Source organism: Eupeodes corollae, chromosome 2, assembly GCF_945859685.1.
Source record: "Eupeodes corollae chromosome 2, idEupCoro1.1, whole genome shotgun sequence".
Lineage (NCBI taxonomy): Eukaryota > Metazoa > Arthropoda > Insecta > Diptera > Syrphidae > Eupeodes > Eupeodes corollae.
In genome coordinates this window covers 149,808,864-149,826,829 of record NC_079148.1, presented here as the reverse complement: position 1 = coordinate 149,826,829, position 17,966 = coordinate 149,808,864, and the positions used below count along the sequence as shown (strand labels likewise).

At 30.0% G+C, this 17,966-nt stretch overlaps 1 protein-coding gene across 11 annotated transcripts in view; it reads right to left on the bottom strand.

Moving 5' to 3' along the window:
• LOC129947229 (protein alan shepard) overlaps positions 1 to 17,966 on the bottom strand; it is a 638,535-nt gene that overhangs the window by 19,785 nt on the left and 600,784 nt on the right. For 10 of the 11 annotated variants that reach the window (XR_008781695.1, XM_056057716.1, XM_056057713.1 and 7 more), the window contains 4 exons: positions 13,786 to 14,021; positions 6,558 to 6,616; positions 5,756 to 5,880; positions 49 to 190 (listed from right to left, as the gene is read on the bottom strand). Coding sequence is in view for 10 of the 11 variants with exons in the window: in XM_056057716.1 (XP_055913691.1) it covers positions 49 to 190; positions 5,756 to 5,880; positions 6,558 to 6,616; positions 13,786 to 14,021 (562 nt within the window). In the remaining variant the exon portion in view is untranslated. The remainder of the gene's footprint in view (positions 1 to 48; positions 191 to 5,755; positions 5,881 to 6,557; positions 6,617 to 13,785; positions 14,022 to 17,966) is intronic. The other variant, XM_056057714.1, reaches the window with a different exon arrangement.

Sequence of the window (17,966 nt, the reverse complement as noted above, 5' to 3'; positions counted from 1 at the left end):
TTATTATGATTAGTTCTATTTAAAGGACATCCTTAAAAATAATATTACCTTTAGAATTACACTGCTGATCACGAAGGATACGTGTGGACACCACTTGACCGTATTTCGAAAGCATATTTTCTAAATCTGTCTCCTTGAAGTGTGGTGGCAAATTTGCAATGTACAAATTTGTAGGATCCTGTTCTTGTTGCTGCGTTCCGTTCAATATTTTATTAATTATGTTCATTGTAATCATCATCAATTTGTGCCATTTTGCATTTCCATACAAAAATTTATATACAAAAAGGACACGTAGAGAAGGCAGTAGAGAGATTATATTTTGTTTTCGGTTTTTATTTTGTGGTTTTTCATATGAATAGAGAAACATAGAGAAGGAGAGAAAAATTTTATATTAGTTTTAGGTTTTTATTTTAAAAAACAATTGTGGTCTTATGTGTGTTGTGGTGTACTGTATTCTGTATGTTGTATTTGTGTGTGTGAGTAGTTGTGAGTTGTAGCGTGTTTTTTAAGCTAAGCCTATATCCCTACGACAATAGATACTAATCCTACGTTTTAATGTGAGTATTAATGTTTGTGTTGTTTTTATTTTTATTTTATATTTTTTGATGATTTTTCTTTTTTACATTTGTTTTATTTTTTTGTTTTTATGTTTAGCTGATGTCATTGTAAATTTTGATAATCGGGGAAAAAAAGAAATCCTTTATTTTGTTCGTGACATAAATAAGAAATAAGGATTTATTGCTAACAAAATTTGCATTGTTTTTTACACTGAGTTGGTTTGTATACAAAAGGACTATAAGGATTATATTTTGACAGTTGAATAAAATAGTCCTTAATCTGCATTGAACACAACAGTTTATTTCACCATTTTTAGAAAAGTCTGAACTTAGATACATACATCATAGAACTGAATTTTCAGTGGAAGGGAATTTGCATGTAACCGGAAAAGTAGATATATTCAGATGACAAATAAATGGCTGAAATTAGGAATGTTTTTTTTTTTTAAGTTGAGACAGAAGACGAAAATATTGTAAGAATGAATTTTTGTTTATTTAAACTATTCGAGGCTACGGCTTACATGGTCCATTCATTTAGTCTGATTTGTAGGGGGCTTTAAAAAATTTTAATATGCCAACGACACAGTTAGGCCGTCAGAAGCAAAAGGAGTGGTAGAAAGCTATCGAAATTCATTTAGGGACACGCTATAAAAATGTTGTTTTCCATCCGCTCGGAAGGAGATCTGTAGAGAATGCGACTTCAAATATGTGTTCACTCCACAAGAGATGGTTTGTCATGTACATAAATAATACTGAAAGCTGTTTAGTCACTTGAATGTAAATCCCACCTATTGATAGTGTCATTAGACATGGTTGGGCTTTTGAAACATTAGATAACATTTAATTTTTGGAACATTCTACACGGTGTTTTATAATTTAATACACAGCTGTTGAAATTCCACATCCAAAGCCTAAATCCGAAAAACAATGTTAAAAGCTAAGGTTACTGTCTTCAGCGACATAATTAATTGGATTAGAAGTTTCGGTCAGAAGATTATTTATAAAAAAATAAAGAGTGTCGGAGACAAGAGGGAGCCCTAAAGCACACCATCGCTTATTTTGTGGATATCAGATGTGAACCCATCCAATATTCTAAACCAAACTACAGCACTTCGATAAGGGAACTTGATGTCAAATGCCTTAGAATTATCAAGCGATGTATAGACTAGTCTGGTGATCCATTAGATCACCAATGGACGATTTTCTACGAAAGTCATACTGCTGGTCAATAAAATTATTTGTTAGGATGAAAATTGATCGTTTATATGATTTTTAAAAGAAGGGACGTAAGTGCAATTGGATGATAGTTAGAGGAGCGAAAGTTTTGAATTTTTAGGGACCGGCTGAAGAAATGCTGTTTTCATCCAGTGGGAAGGGGACCCTTAGATTAAGGCAGACGGAAAAGCTTACAAGTGGTTTGGCCAGCGGTGAAAAATTCCTCTTCTAAACAATACGAGGGATACTATCTGGGCCAGTGGATTTGTGTATATCAAGATCTTTTAAAACACTGGAAATTGTACGACTTTGAAAGACGATTTGTCCTTAAAAAATCGTTTACAGGAGAAGTCCTGTCAAATTTACAGCAAACCGTCCTGAAAGGAAAGCACTTTTCGTGACAATAATAACTCTTGGACAATTTGTCAATTCCTCGCAAGGAGCAGTGCCCGTAAAAACTTCAAGGTGACAAAAGCAGGGACATTTCTTTCTAGCTTGTTTATGTTATTCTGGCTTTCTTCCGTGCGGTTATAAGATTGGAAACTTAAATTTATGATATGGATAGCTGATGAATTTTTACAGCTCGAATCAATATATTAACTTTCTTTAGGGTTGATAGATTTTACCTTATTTGGAATAAAAAGTCTCTTTCCACTAAAATTATGTTTTACTCATATCACCATTGGAATGACCAGTTTAAGTTCCTAAGAAGTCGTTAAGACCTTCCCAGTTCCATGAGTTATATAGCCAAACGGATCTCGTAAGAGTTTTTTCTTTAACTGTTTTGTTTTAGCATAAGTAACAAGGATCATAAATTACGTGTAGAACCAGCGTTGAGGTCGCACAGTAAGAAAATGTTGGGGTACACTAAGGCGTATACGTAATTGTTGAATGAGTTTTTATTTCCTCCATTTTTGGGGTATATGGACAAAATTTGAGTAGCGCGTTAATTATTATACAAAATAATTGTTTTCACTATTAAAAATAATTGTATCAAGTTTAATACGTAATTTAAATCAATGATTTCTACGAAGAAGGAAAAATAAAATATTATTCGATGGAAAAAATATGAACTCACTTTATCAATATGTGCTTTATATTTGATAGAACTTATTTTAACATTAGTTCATGAAAGTCGACTTATCAAAATTTACAACATCAACAACAACAAAAATAATATTAACAAAATGTAAAAATGACTCATCTAGTGTTAAAAAACTTTGTGTAGTTTTGTTTACTCAAAAGACTATAAGCCTACAAAAATATTTATATAGTAGTCCTACCAAGGAAAAGCTGTAAGATATTATTTGTTATATTTTTTGTATTGTTAAACTATTTACGAGTTAGGTAAATCTCAATTTACAACAACAACAACAACACATAAAGCAATTCCCTGCACTCTTTTGAGAAACACATCTAAATTGTTTTTATTTTTCAAAAAAACGCATCCTAAGGAATTATTTTTTTTTTCTACTAAAAAATTCTAAAAAATAGTTTTCAACTTATTGAATAAAAACAGTTTTTTTTTTAATATAGATTATTTAAGAATAAAAGTTCAATAGTATTTTTATGGCCGGCTCACTATTTTTTGTGTAAGATATATATTTATATATAATTAAAAAACATTATTATTATTATTTATATAAGTAAATATTATAAGGAATTTAAAAATTATTATTAAAAAAAAAAGATTTAAAAGAAAAATTGGAAAAAATAGTAGTAATCTAAGATGTTTATTATTATTATTTTTTTTAAGTTATTTAAACAAAATACAAACAGGTTTTGTATTTATGATACCGAAAAAATATATAATTCAATTACTTTTTGTACAAAAAAATATAACATTTACGGTTCTAGATGAGTTAAATTTTACAAACAAATTTTATAAGAACAGCGTATACAATGAGCTATATATATGTAAACGGGATTATATTTTAATTTTTTACTATACGGGGTTAAACGAGTTAAAGAAAACTGTATATTTTATTTAATTTAAAAATTATTTAAACTTTTTTTTAAAGTAATTTTAATTAAAGAAAACAGGAAAATTAATAAAACGATGTTAATAACATGTGAAATGTTTATTTAATTTGTTTTTTTGAGTTTTGTAGTTTTTATAATTCAAGGAGCATTTCGAAAAACAGTACTAAATATTTTAGTTGGCGTATGTCTTGACAGAAACCTAGGGTATATATTTTGCACAGAATTTTAAGAATTGTATGGTTGGGGATCCAGCACAAGAAATGAAGTTTAACAGCGGGCTTGTTAAAGAATGCAACCTCTTATAACATCAATACAAAGATTGCATTCATTGAATTCACCTAAAGATTCCCTATCAAAAGACTGCAATCATTTTCTGCAATCAAGGAATGCAAAGACTTCAAGTGAATGCAAAGAATTTATGAAGACTCAAATGATTGCAATCAATTGCTTTCAATCTAATGATTATAAAAAGTGATTGAAGTCTTTTTGAGGGTAAAATTATTGGTAAGTGCAAAATTTGAAGTCCCAATCTTAAGGAGAATTCAATGAATGCAATCTTTTTATTGAATTCATAAAAAATTGCATTCTTCAAAGATTGCATTCTTTTACAAGCCTGCTTAACAGACGGACAAATTACTGTATTTAACTTTGAATTGTTTTGAAATTAAAATTTTGAAGACAAATTTAAGCACCATTAAAGAAGTTTTTCTCAAAACTTAACTTTTTTCGTCAAATTGGTGAAAAAATGTTTGGGCAAAATGTAAAAATTAAAAATTAAAAAAAAAATATTATTAAAATAAAAAATAATCTGTTTTTGAAAAAAGTTGTTCCTGATTTTGTGTTTCTCAACATAAATTATTATTATTTATTTAATCAGCTTGGTTTTTATTTACACTGGATATAACTTTTCAACAGCTTAATATTTGGTTAAAATGGAACGTTCTACATTTCTTTAAAAATTATTTTTACACATTTTTTTTGAAGGGGGCGACTGAATAATATATATATATTTAAATTAACTACCTATGTATACAGATTATATAGTATTAACAAAATTATTTAAAAAAGAAACTTCTCTTACAAAATTACATTGATAAACGGTTAAGCTATCTAAAATATTCGATTGGGTCTACCAACAAAAGTAAACTATAAAAATATTTTAATATTAAAAAATGTATATATATTTATATAATCATTAATTTACTAAATTTAATGATTCTAATCTAAGTTGGAAATTAAATCTTGTCTAGAGTATGTAAATGTAATGTTTCTAATATCTAAGGGTTATAGGAATGGGACGGAAAGGAAATATACTTTTAAGAAGTACTAAGAAAAGAAAACAACAATAAATTAAATATTTAAAAATAAGAAGATTAAAAATTGTAAAAAGAAAAAAAAAGAAAAATTTAATTAATTAAAAATCTCAATAATAATTATATATTTATTTTACCTGACATCCAACGACTTTTATTACTTTAAATTAAAAATATATTGTTTTTTTCTTTTTATAGATTTTTTTGTTAAGTAATTTATGTAAGCATCCTTTTTTTATTACAAAAAAAGGATGAAATCTAAGAATGCAAAGTTATGTTTCCAATAATTTTACTGGTCAAGCATATTTATTATTTTTTTTGTTGCTAACCGGAATACATAGTTTTTATTTCTCGACATCAAATTACTTTGTATATATATATTTATATAAGTTTAATATCAAAAATGTTAATAAAAAAACTAAAATACAGAAAAATATACAAAAAGTAATTGAACTTAGACAACAAAATTAATATTAATTAAATTAACTTTAATTTTGTACAAAATAAATCCAAAAATAAAAATATTAAACTTTTTTCTCTCGTAGATAAAAACAAAATAAAAAACTTATTTTTTTTTTAAATATAAATAAAAAGTTTAAATAAAAAAAGTATAGAAAAAAGATATAGAGAGAGATAGACAGATAGAACAGACAGGGGTGAGTATTACTTGCATGCAAACAAACGTACAATGGCCGGCCTATGAAGCACCCAGATACCCACTTTGGCCATCTGAGCTTGAATGCCCTTCGCTTGGAGACCTTTAACAGCGCCCTCTGCATATGTTGGCAGCTCGAAATCTACAAATCCATAGCCTGTAAATAGATAAGTTTGTGTTGTTTCCACGACAAATACAAAAATAAAAAAAAGAACAAGAAAAACAATTTTTCGTTTTCGTTTTTTTTTGGAAATCCACGTTAAATGGAAAACAAACCACACAAAATTTTTGAAATTGGGAAGAGAAGAAAGAAAAAAAAGAAGAAACAAATTGCAATAATTTTCGGAATGGAATTTTAAATTAATTTTTATATAAAAAATGTTATAAATTATAGGACAAATTTATGTTATATTTATATACTTTAAGATCCAAGGTTTTTTGCTTGATTTATTTTTTATTTATGATAAAAATTAATTATTTTTTCATTTGGAAATTCTAATGGTTTGTTTTCAATATAAGAGAAATATCAACATCAACATTAACATCACTAAATCTACTTTAGGTTTATGTGCTTTAAAATTAACTAAAAGTTTTAAGGTAACCAAGGATTTTGTAAAAACTTATAAATAACTTTTTTTTTTTGAAAATTAAAATTGTTTTTTTAATGAAAAATAATTATAACAAAAGTTTAAAAAGACAAAACAAAAAAAAAATTGAACTTAGTAAGAAATTTAAAAAAATTAATTTGAAATAATTTCAATTCTTTTTTTTTGTTGAAATAAAAATAAATAAACTTAAAATAAATAAATGACAAAAAGGTGAAGAAAAAAATACCTTTACATTTGTTTGTTGTTTTATCTAGGATCGCTTTTGTTGATATTATAGTTCCATACCTGTGGAAAAAATGAAGAACAATTATCAATAATCAATCAATCAATATAATTTAGAAGAAGTTGATAAACATTTAAAAAAAATGTTACAAATTAAAGACACTACAGGTCAAAGGTGCCTTTTTTAGTTCATTTTGAGGATTTGATAGTTGTTGCTTTTGGTTTGACAATTGGTAATGTCAAATGGATACCGACAATTTTTTCAGTAAGGATTAACAGTTTATCATGAATCATTTAAAATAGAAACGCTATTAAATTATGGAAATTGACTTATACAAATAAATCTGTTCTCAAAGTTTATTGAGCACTTCGTCTATTTTATGGTGTATTGCTGGTAATGCCTTTGTTTAGTTTAATGACTTCATCAATAAAAAAAATTGTCGTAAATGAAACGGTGACAGCACTCAAAACATTTAACAAATTATAAATTAAAATTGGCTTGGTTTACCACCTGGTGGCGTCATTGGTCCCTATTTATTTTGAAATTAAAGAGGAGATGACGTTATGGCACAAGTACTCAAATCAAGCGATTGTTGTTTCCAAAATTAGTCAACTTAACATCGACGGTATTTGATATTAACAAGTTGTTGAAACTTGGCATACAGCGCGCTTAACCATACATGTATTGCTTAAGCAAGTGGGTGATAAGTTTATTTACAGATGTGGTTCTGTTAATTGGTTTAAACTTAATGCTTCTGTTATACTTTTTATGGGATTATGATAAGTCATTAGTTTAGGCCGACAAACCAGCGACTTTTAAAGAAATGAGAACCAATATTCAAGCAATAATTTAACACACAAAAAACGTAACGTTTCTTGTTAAACCCTTTTGAAACGTCATACGTAATATGTTTCAATGCTTAATGGGCTTAATTGAGCACTTGTATTTCAAGGAATGTTCATCAGAATTCTAAAGAATCCAATCTTGGTTATACTGTAAAGTGGATATATTGTTCTTTAGTCGTACTCCACGAATGTGGAATGACTTACCACGCTCTTTTTTTCCTATCATTGCAATGTTCAAGACTTTAAAACAAATACACATTAAAAACTTCTTTATAACCTCTTTCTTTTTTCAGGTTTAACACAGATATTCAACCCTCTTTGAGTGTGCACTGATTATAAAAAAAACGGCCAGATTAATTGGAAAGAGATGTAAAATTGAAGTGATCGAATAGACTGGGTAGCTTTTAGCCATGGTAGACACATGTCAAAAATCATATTTGAGAAATGAATGCCACATCAAAATACTAAAAATTCAGTTCCAATAATGTTTCGGCTTTGTTTAGTTTTGGTTAAGTATTTAAAGTGTTCGAGTTTTGAAAAATTGACATCTCTACAAACATGAACAAATTCCCAACGTTTCTAGAAGATTAGGAATTTTTCAATTGACAATTTTCAAATATCAATTTAAAGTTGTTAAAAAATAAAACAATAACCCATTTTAAACTTCTGAACTGAAAAATTAGGCATAAGAGCATCAACTATGGAACATCTTATCAATCTTATCAACTTTAAATATTGATGATTATCAATTATTAGTTTATAATTTTTCAAGAACATTGTAGGTTTATTTAAATCAGATAAAAAATTATAGTTCTTAAAAGCAATTTTGGCATTTTTAACAATATCAATTTTCAAGTCACTACACATTTTTAAAGCCCTCGACACAAACATTAAAAAATCTTTGCCAGTGTACAGTGAATGAATTTATCAATTGAAAGGTATCAACTATCAATTCATAGTTATAAAAAACAAATTAGGTGGCGCAACAGTCCGTAGAGAACTAGAGCCTAGTGACAGCATTTAGATGTCTGTCGAAATATAAATATTGATCTTACCCGATACCGAGGTAATTCATTACACTTTTGCTCGCTAATGGCTACCCTTGAAGATCAACGATGACCACCTTGCGCCAATTCTTGCAAGTATCCCTCGTGACCCTAGCCAACGGAGTCCGGAATAGAATTGTCTCCGACTTCTGGGCATTTATTTTCAGATTCCAGTCGTCGCAATATCGCTGAATCTTGTCGAAATCATGCTGCAAGAGAATTCTAATAACCTCAACCTTTCGGGCCGTTCTGTGCGCAGTTAGATTGTCGAAAACTTTGCTGATGCTCGGAAGAAGACTGATCGACCGAAGATTTGATGGGTTGGAGTTGTCTTTTCCCTTTTTCGGGAGAGGATGAACCACAGCGGTCTTCCAATGCACTGGATAATATCGATTATTCAGTGCATTTTTGAAGAGTGTGGTGTAAATGTCAGTTGCCTCCATCGGTAAATGTCTTAGTACAACGTTGGATATACCATCGACACCTGCTGACTTTTTATTATTTATTGAATTGAAGATGAGCTGAAACTCAACCGTCGTCACTAACAAGGGACTTGCTCCCGTTTGCTCGGCGATTATGGCGACTGTCATTGAACCGCATGAAACCGCGGTTCTCAGATCACCATTGTGTGATAACATTTCGGAGGTAAAAGTGACTAAGTAGGGCTCTGTTTTCCAGGTCGTGGTTGGGGCGAATGCTAACATTCACCTTGTACACTTGCTGGAAGGCAACTCCCACCACCGCCTCCACTTTTTCCTTCGGATCTTCAATTATGTAATAGTCATCGTCAAAAATGGTTTCTTCTGGATCTATTTGCGCTGTCATGAGTACGTCCCTGTTCTCTTCAGTTCTTTTGAGTTTCAGACACGGAAGAAGTGCGTTGCAACGTATTTCTCCAACTCCACGCGTTCGTTCGGAATCTGCATTACAGCAGCCAGTCCACAGTGATCACTGTCGTACTCGACTGTCTGTAAGCAGTTTCGAGGGAACTACATCAATTCATAGTTGAAAAACATTAACATTAGGCATAACAGCAGGAATCATTATTAACTATAAAATATTTTATCAATGGACTTATAAAATTTTAAACTTTTATATTTATCAAGTATCAATAATTGATGATGATCTCGAAAAGATCTAAACAGCAATTTTACATTGTTAACAAAATAAAATTATCAGCCACAATTTTTCTACGGTAAACATAAAACTTAGTAAAAAAGTGGAGTATGTCTTTGAATTTCATTGAGACTTAATATTGAATAAATTAATTAATTGTCAAATATCAATTGATAGTTGACAAATATTAAAATTAAACCATTTCAAACTTCATTTAATAAGAAGTTAAGTAGAAAAGTTTTGATTATTTTTAGTTATCAATTATTTTAAAAATTTTCATATTTATCAATTGAATGTTGACTCTTCTTCTTCTTACTTCTACTTCTTACTTGTACTTCTTTTTGAATTACATTTATTAATTGAATTTAAAGAAAATTTCAAAAACTAGATTTTCATTTAAATTTCTTATACAAAAACATAAAAAAAACACAAATTTCTTGGTGAATTCTTTTATTAGATGAATTTATTTAAATGAAAATTGATAAATATCAAGTGATTGTTGCAAAATATGTAAATAACGTTTTTTAAAACTTAAATAAGGTAAAAGGGCTTGAATATATTATGAACGGGCTCATCAAATTATCAACTTTGTTTTTTAGAAGCAATTTGGATTTTTAGAAAAATAAATTTATGAGTTGGTATTTAAATATCGAGCTTATTGAATAAGTGAAGAGTTTATTCTTCGAATTTAATGGAGACTTATTTATAGTGTTTTTATTATTCTTAGTTAAACAGAAAAGTTAAATGGTCTTAAATATGAGTTCTTAGTATAAATTTAATGCAAATGCAAATTTTTTAAATCCTTGACGTGTTTCATTTCAAAAGTCATTCATCATACTCTACAGAAAGTGTTGTTTGCATCAGTTCGACCACCTAAGGACTGCATGCCGTCACATCAACATCATATTGAACTGAGACGAACTCAATACAACAATTACTGGCGTAGAGCAGAACCGAACACCGTACAAATAAACCAAATAAACCGTTGAAAAACCAACAATATAACCTTTCAATCAACAAAATGTCAATGAACATGGATTTCTTTTTTTCTGCTGAAGCTTTGTCTCATTTTTCAAGCCGGATTCCACTAGATACGAGTATTTCAAAAGTGTGTATATAAAGGTATTCAGAAGAGAGAAGGCTTTAACTCTATGGTATGTATATTAAATATACAAAACACAACAAAAAAAAAACTAAAAGGACTTCGATTTCCAGGACCATCATCATCATCGTCGTCGTCGTCGTTAAACACGCATCACATTTTATATATTTAAATATCAATAAACCCACGCGCGAGAAGTGAAGTTCCATTCGTGTTTGACTTTAATTAAAAAATACCTCGGAACCATCGTTTTAAATCAATTTCCTTTTCGGTATTTGTCTCTCTCTCTATCACTCGTTCATTTTCTCTTTTCCTCGTTTTCGTCCTCATCCTTTACCGTTTCCAATTGAATTTAAATTGAATCGAAGCGATGTACGAACGCCAGCCAAAGTATTGTACACCGTGCTCCAAATACCATCATATATACCCCCTGGATATCAGTCCCCTGATGATCCCAAAAGCCACCCCAACCCTCAACCCACTCCTAGCCTGCTCAAACCCTGGCTGTTTGCCTTGCCTGCCTATATCCTTTTTCCACTTTCTATCATTCGTTTTGCCAGAGAGAGCCTAGCCTTTGGCTATCGTTTTTCATCATCGAACAAATCATTGAATATATCGATGTGAAGGAATGAAAGGATTGTCGCATCTACATATATACTAGGTATGCATACACGTACGGTACGTACACACTACATACACAAGTGCATAGGTTCACAGGATGTTCTCCTGCTATATTGCTACTGCTGCTGCTGCTGCAGGATGTTCTACAAATTCTACAAATTCTGGCAAAGAGCCAAAAGACAGCAGCTTAAACATGAGAAAGAGACAACAAAAAAACACATCCAACCAATGAGACAATAAATCAAGAGTCGGGGTCATTTTCGCCTACCCTAACCCCACTTCCAGAAGAATTTGATACCCTCTTTTTCTTCCCTCTACTTTCTTTTTTTTTATGGCCTCCTGTCCCGGATAATTGAAAATTATTTGGAATGAGTATTAACTTTGATTTTCTTTTGTTCATTTAATTAATGACTGAATTTAATGGGGCTCAAACATTGGGTGTGACTGTGATGTGCGAAGTTGGTAAAAGGGAGTGGGGTAGGGAGAGAGGTTTAGAATGATAAACCTTCTGTGGTGGGGTTTAAGGAGCCTCAAACAAGCATTACCCAACTAACAATCCTGATTATAGACTACGATAAAAGATACTGTATATAACTACTAAACGAAAGAGCTATTTATATTCAATTTATTCCACATAAAAAGAATAAGAATAAGAAGAAGACAAAGGAACTATACAACAATAAAAACTTTACAGCTGCGGTCCAAAAATTAGAAACAACACTTCGTTTTTAGTAATTTATGTCTCTAGTAGTTCGGTGATGCCACAAATCTAAAACATAATCATTTAACTTTAATGGTGAACATTTTGTATGTTTTTTAATTTTGATTTTTAATAAGAAGTAACATTGGTTTTCAAGATTTTGAAGTCAATAAGAGGTAAGTCAAAAAATTAGGAACACTTGATTTTAACCCAAAAAAAGCTATGCATTTCGATACAAAATTTAAAGAACCTTATTTTTTGATGGATTATAACGATTTTTGTTTAGAAAGTTGGTAACACTTCTTTAACTGAAGACCATTTTTTTTAGTTTGGTTCGATATTTAAACTCGAATAGAGTGACGACTGAATAAAGCTTCAAAATTGTTCAAAATTTATTTTCAAGATTATGGCCCTCTTCAAATACGTTTTGTTGAATGGATACGTCAATAAACAAAGCCGCAGTATTTTGAGTGATATTGAGGCACCGTTACATCCACAAAAACTGACAGTTTGGTGTACTTTATGAGTTAGTGGAATAAATGGTTTGTACTTCTTTAAAACGATGCAGAATCTTTCAATAAAAAAGTCGATTTACAAAAAAATCATCATTGTTGAATGTCATTTCAAAGTTCTACATTTCTAAAACAACACTATTTATTTGGTATTGGAAGTTTAAAAAATGCATATTTTGATATATTTGAACTAATTCCATTTTCAAAGAGCCAACTTGGTACTGACGTTTTTCTTAAGGACTTGAGTAACACATTTTAGTGACAGTTCTTCAAAAAATCGTTTTGCTAGAGGACTTTTGTCTAGTCTCTTTTTAATCTTGCACTCAATGGAAATTATTTAAATTCAGGCTGAATTAATGACAATCAAACTCAAAAACAATACTTTTTTTTAATTAAACGGGAGCTTTGAAAGCAACGAACGCCAGGAGGTCTTTATCCTGCAAAAAAACTATATCTTAGCGTCATATTTTCATAACTAATAAACGTGTATGTCAACATATCTGATATTTTAAAAATTATTCCATCCATAACAAAAATTGGACACACGGTTAACCCAAAAAAGTAACATTTAAATTTGATACTGTCATGAGTTCACAATCCAGACTAGAATGGTTACACTTACTACACTTGCAATTCCCGAGAATTAGTCTGTTGTTTGGACCCAACATGGAAAATATTCTCGAAGGACCACAAATGTCTAAAATCATCAAACTGCATTTAATTATCGATTCAGGTGCGCTTTCTATTATAAATTTATCGCTAATGCTGCTGGGGTACCTTAAGATAGTCACTTAAGGCCCTTGCTCTTTATCTGCAGCACGATATGGAATTGATAATTGAATGTCCCCACCCCATATCTTGAAGACTATTATGGTCCTCTTAATAAAGCTAAATAAGGATTATGGTCCTCTTACCAAAGCGTACATATTTCTAAAATGAGGTACGTTCAAAAACGTTTCCTTCGTGGTGTATTAAAAGAAAACTTAGACATAATTTCGAAATCATTCTCATATTAAAAATTCTACCAACAACTTTGACTTTTTTAACTAAACAAAACAATTGCTTTAGTTATATTTTTGAATGTTCTTATTTTTTTTATTCTTAAATTCGTAAGTGAAAATTTTGATTTCATGACGTTTTGGGTTTACTTACGTGAAAAATAAAAGTTTAAACTCAAAATTAAGAAATGTTACTATTGTTTTGACTACAACTGTTTGTAGTATCGAGTAAGATAAAAAATGGCAAACAATACTAAACAAAAAATTAAATAAAATAACAAAGATACTTACTGGGCGCACATGCTAACTAAGTCCTTATCAGTTGTGCCTTGTTGCAGGCCCCGGATGTACAAATTTGTTTTCGATAGCTGCTCGCCCTGTTGTTGTGTATTATTAGGACCCATTGTTGTATTAGTATTGGTATTACTAAGACTAGTACTTATTGTACCGCTCTGTGAGCCGGTGTTTGATGAACTGCTTGAGTTTGTATTGCTAGGTGAAGCGGCTGTTGGGACTCTTTGTCCGTACTGAAATTTAAAAAATAAAAGTTAATTTTAATGCGAAATCCATGGTATTAAAAATTGTTTATTTAATAAATTAAACGGTATAAAATATTAAAAAAACTTTAAAATTTTAGTTTCAAAGTCAGTGAATATCAAAGGACTACAAATGTTTGCTTTTTCTTGGAGACTTTCGATAGATAATTACACCAATAGTGTGTTTTAGTAACTTTCAGACTAAGTTATTAATAGTATTCAAAAGGTCTAGGGCGTGAAGCTATGTCAGTATAAGTTTTAAATTCATAATTATTACTGATCGTTGGACCTTTAATCCTGTAAAGTCTGCAAAATAACTAAACAGAGACTTACAGAATTCAAAAGACTATATTTAATATTAAATTCATGAATGTTTGCATTATTCCAATAAGAGGTTTCATTTTAAATAGCCCGCTATTTGGACAGCTGTTACCTTTAAAGCGTAATATTTTTTGACATTTGACAAGTAAGTATTACACCATTACTATAAGTTTAAATTTAAATCCACTTAATAAATGTAAAGTGTGATTATTTTCGACAGTTGGTCAACAAATAAAGGTTAATAAATGTAATCTTTTGAGCAAAAGAACTTCCCCAGAAATGCAAGGAAGAAAACGGAGAGAAAAACACAAGAAACTTTTCTGAATTCCTCCGATTCTCATTATATGTATTGAATACTAAGGTGTCCACACTACACATGCATACTTAAAAATTATTAACTAAACAAAGAGCAGTGTGAGAACAAAAGGACCACGGAAACCCCGCGCTCAAATCTTAATGAAGCCAAGGACCCTTTTTATTTTTTTCAAAAAAAAAACTAATAGTTGGTTAGTTTTGTTCTAAAACTACTCCAAAGTGTACAAATACAGATAAGATTATAACAATCAATCATGTAATCAAAAATAATAGGAACTTTCCCTCGGGTACAACTCAAAGCTTTACAAATGATCTTTATTTTTGTTCGGAAATCGTCTTCACTGACGAGGACTTCTTACATATCGGAAGCTAAAGCCAATACCCAGAAATGTCGTTAGCAAGCTCCACTTAATTATTTCTTTGGTAGCAATTATTAGTTAAGCATGATCCACATGAACAACGATACAATCGCAATTTTGCAAGAAAAGTTTATGCACCGTGTTTTTTTTTAGAAGAAATGAACACAATACAAAGACCTTTTGATTTAACACCTTAAGGCCATTTTCTTTGGAGATCTTGACCAATATTCCACAATCGGTTCAAGAACATAAAAAAAGAATTCATGAAGTTATGGAAGACATGTACATCTCCAAATGTCTATATAAGATATGGAAAATTTCCCGCACGGAAATAGTACTAAAACCCTAAATTTGTCTGCAGTTTTGACTGATTTATTTTTCATTTTCTCTAAACATTGAAATCAATACTAATTTATTTCTTACAAAATGAATGGAAACCTCATACTTAATTAATGGAAACATATCTTGCACGACTTTTAAGGAAAAAATTCTCAAATGTCACACAATGCAGTCATTTTCAAAATCCAAATATATCAATGCTTTTATTGTTTGTATTAATAAATTTGTTCTTGACCGCTATTTTTATGTTTTTTTTTTATTTGATATTAAATTTCATAGAAAAGAGAGCGAAACTTTGCTGTCAATCAGCACAAATGTCATAATTTTTGCAAACTCACATCAAATGTCAATTTTGCTTTGACACTATTATGAGTTTCAAATTTCAATCCTTCAACTAGACATGAATCCCTTTACTTACTCTTAATGACTTCTAAAACTAATATTTCTTAGATCATAGTGAAAAATTTTACCCCACCTTTCATACAAACAAAGACCAATAACGACTTTTAAAGTGTGATAGTTTTCATTACATGCTTCGTTATTTCCAGTTTTGAAATTTAAAAACAAAATAAAATAAGATGAAAACAAATGAAGCTTGAAAAGACCTTGTACTAACTTTTCATGATTCATTTAATTTAGAAATTAATTTCCATTTGCAGAATCTTTTTTTTTTAAATGAGTTATTTTATTTCTTAATTTGCTTTAACAAAGCTTTTTTTGTATATCATATAGAAAAATTAAAAATTTAAAATGCACATTGCTTTAATAATGCGCTACTTTCATGCACCAAAGGGTGAATTTTTAATTCGTTCAAACTAAAAATTAAAATATAAAAAGGAAGAAAAAACAACAAAAACGAAACGAACAAAATTTTTATATAAAATTTTAAAAAATCCCGGACGCAAGTTTCATAATTGGGAAATTATCAGAGAACAATCCTTTTCACGTCGTTTAATCGTTCATTAAAATGATAACGCCCGGCAAAGAATGAAAATGAGCAAAAATGAAGAAACTTAAAAAAAATAAACTATTAAAAATAAAACTAATTGAATTACAAAAGAAAATAGTTTCCTTTTCACTGTTCACAAAAAAAAGGAAAACTAAAAAAAAAACAGACACCTTTGATATCCTTTTGCGCGCTGCTGGCTTCGAGTCCTTTTTTGCTTGGATGCTTCTCGAAGAGCGAGCTCTGTTTGTTGGATGGAAGCGCACTCTTTAGCGCATTTGGATAACTGCCAGCAAATATTTTTTTATTTTTTATATTAAAGCAAATGGGATAAGAGGTATAGGAGGCTATACATATAGAAAGATACATTTTTATAGATAGATAGATACTAACAATATATTAAATGTATATCTTAAAAGTTTTAATCTCCAACGGAAGTTCTTCTTCTATTATCAACATGATTTTTTTCTGAAAATGTATATTTTTTCTTGTTGTTGTTTTTTGGAATAAACCTACCTCGTTCTATAGCACCCTATATTTCCTCGAAACCTACACACTTTCCGAGGACACCTTTAGAGATGGTAAGAGTTTTTGAAATGTTTTCTAGAATAAATCCTTAAAAAATAATTGAGAAGAATCTTGCTGGTAATTTTTGGAGAGAAAAACCTACAAAAATTTATCTATACGGTGACACCTTCTAGACGATGCAGCACCTTTTATTGCAATACATATGTACCTACATACCTCCTGCCGGCCGCCTCATTGATGGAGGTACTTATAGAATCTGGACTAATAATTTGTGTCCAGGATTCATACCTACACAATGTATACAAATATATGTAAGGATAAAGTATACTGCAATGGCGGACTCATTCAAGTTCGGCACAAAACTTTTTTGTGTTTTGATTTCGATTTGGATTTTATTTTATCCTGCTTTGCTTTAATTGTGTCTGGTTGGTTGGCTGGAAGGATTGCTTTGCTCCTGGCACTATAAAATGTTCGCTGAGGAGAAATCGATTCAAATCGAAATTAATGTCCTCGATGGAGCGATATAGGAGAGAAAAAAAGCAGTTTGAAGATAGCAATCACATTTATCTCTACCTACGAGAGTAGATGGGGAATGTTTTGTAGGTAGATTCAATTCAATGTGATTTTTCTTCTAGCTCCAGGTAAGGATAAAGTTGTTTTTAAACACCCACCCCAAGCCCCCACTGATTCTAAAAAAATATAGGGTTTTTTGGAAAATAATTAGGAGACATAGTTTTGTGTAGTTTAACAATGGGGGAAGATTAATTTTAATTGTTTTGTAGAGGAGTAAACATTTTCCTTATAAGAAAATATGTTCATATTTTAATGAGAAGACATATTTTTAAAAGAGTACAATATTGAAAAATAACGTATTCAAAATATTATTGGTTCAAATCAACAAAATAGGATTTAAATGAATTTTTTAAACTAAAGAAACTTTGGCAGGTATTACGAGTGTTTTTGTTGGAAAATCTATCAATAGTATAGCAAGATTTTACACGAATAACAAAAACAATATCCGCACTATGAATACTACCGATAAAAGTTAAAGTAGAATCGTACTACGGATGGGGTTTTGACGTTTATACGACTCTCGAATGGATCTTATGTGATTTCGATTTCGAATGT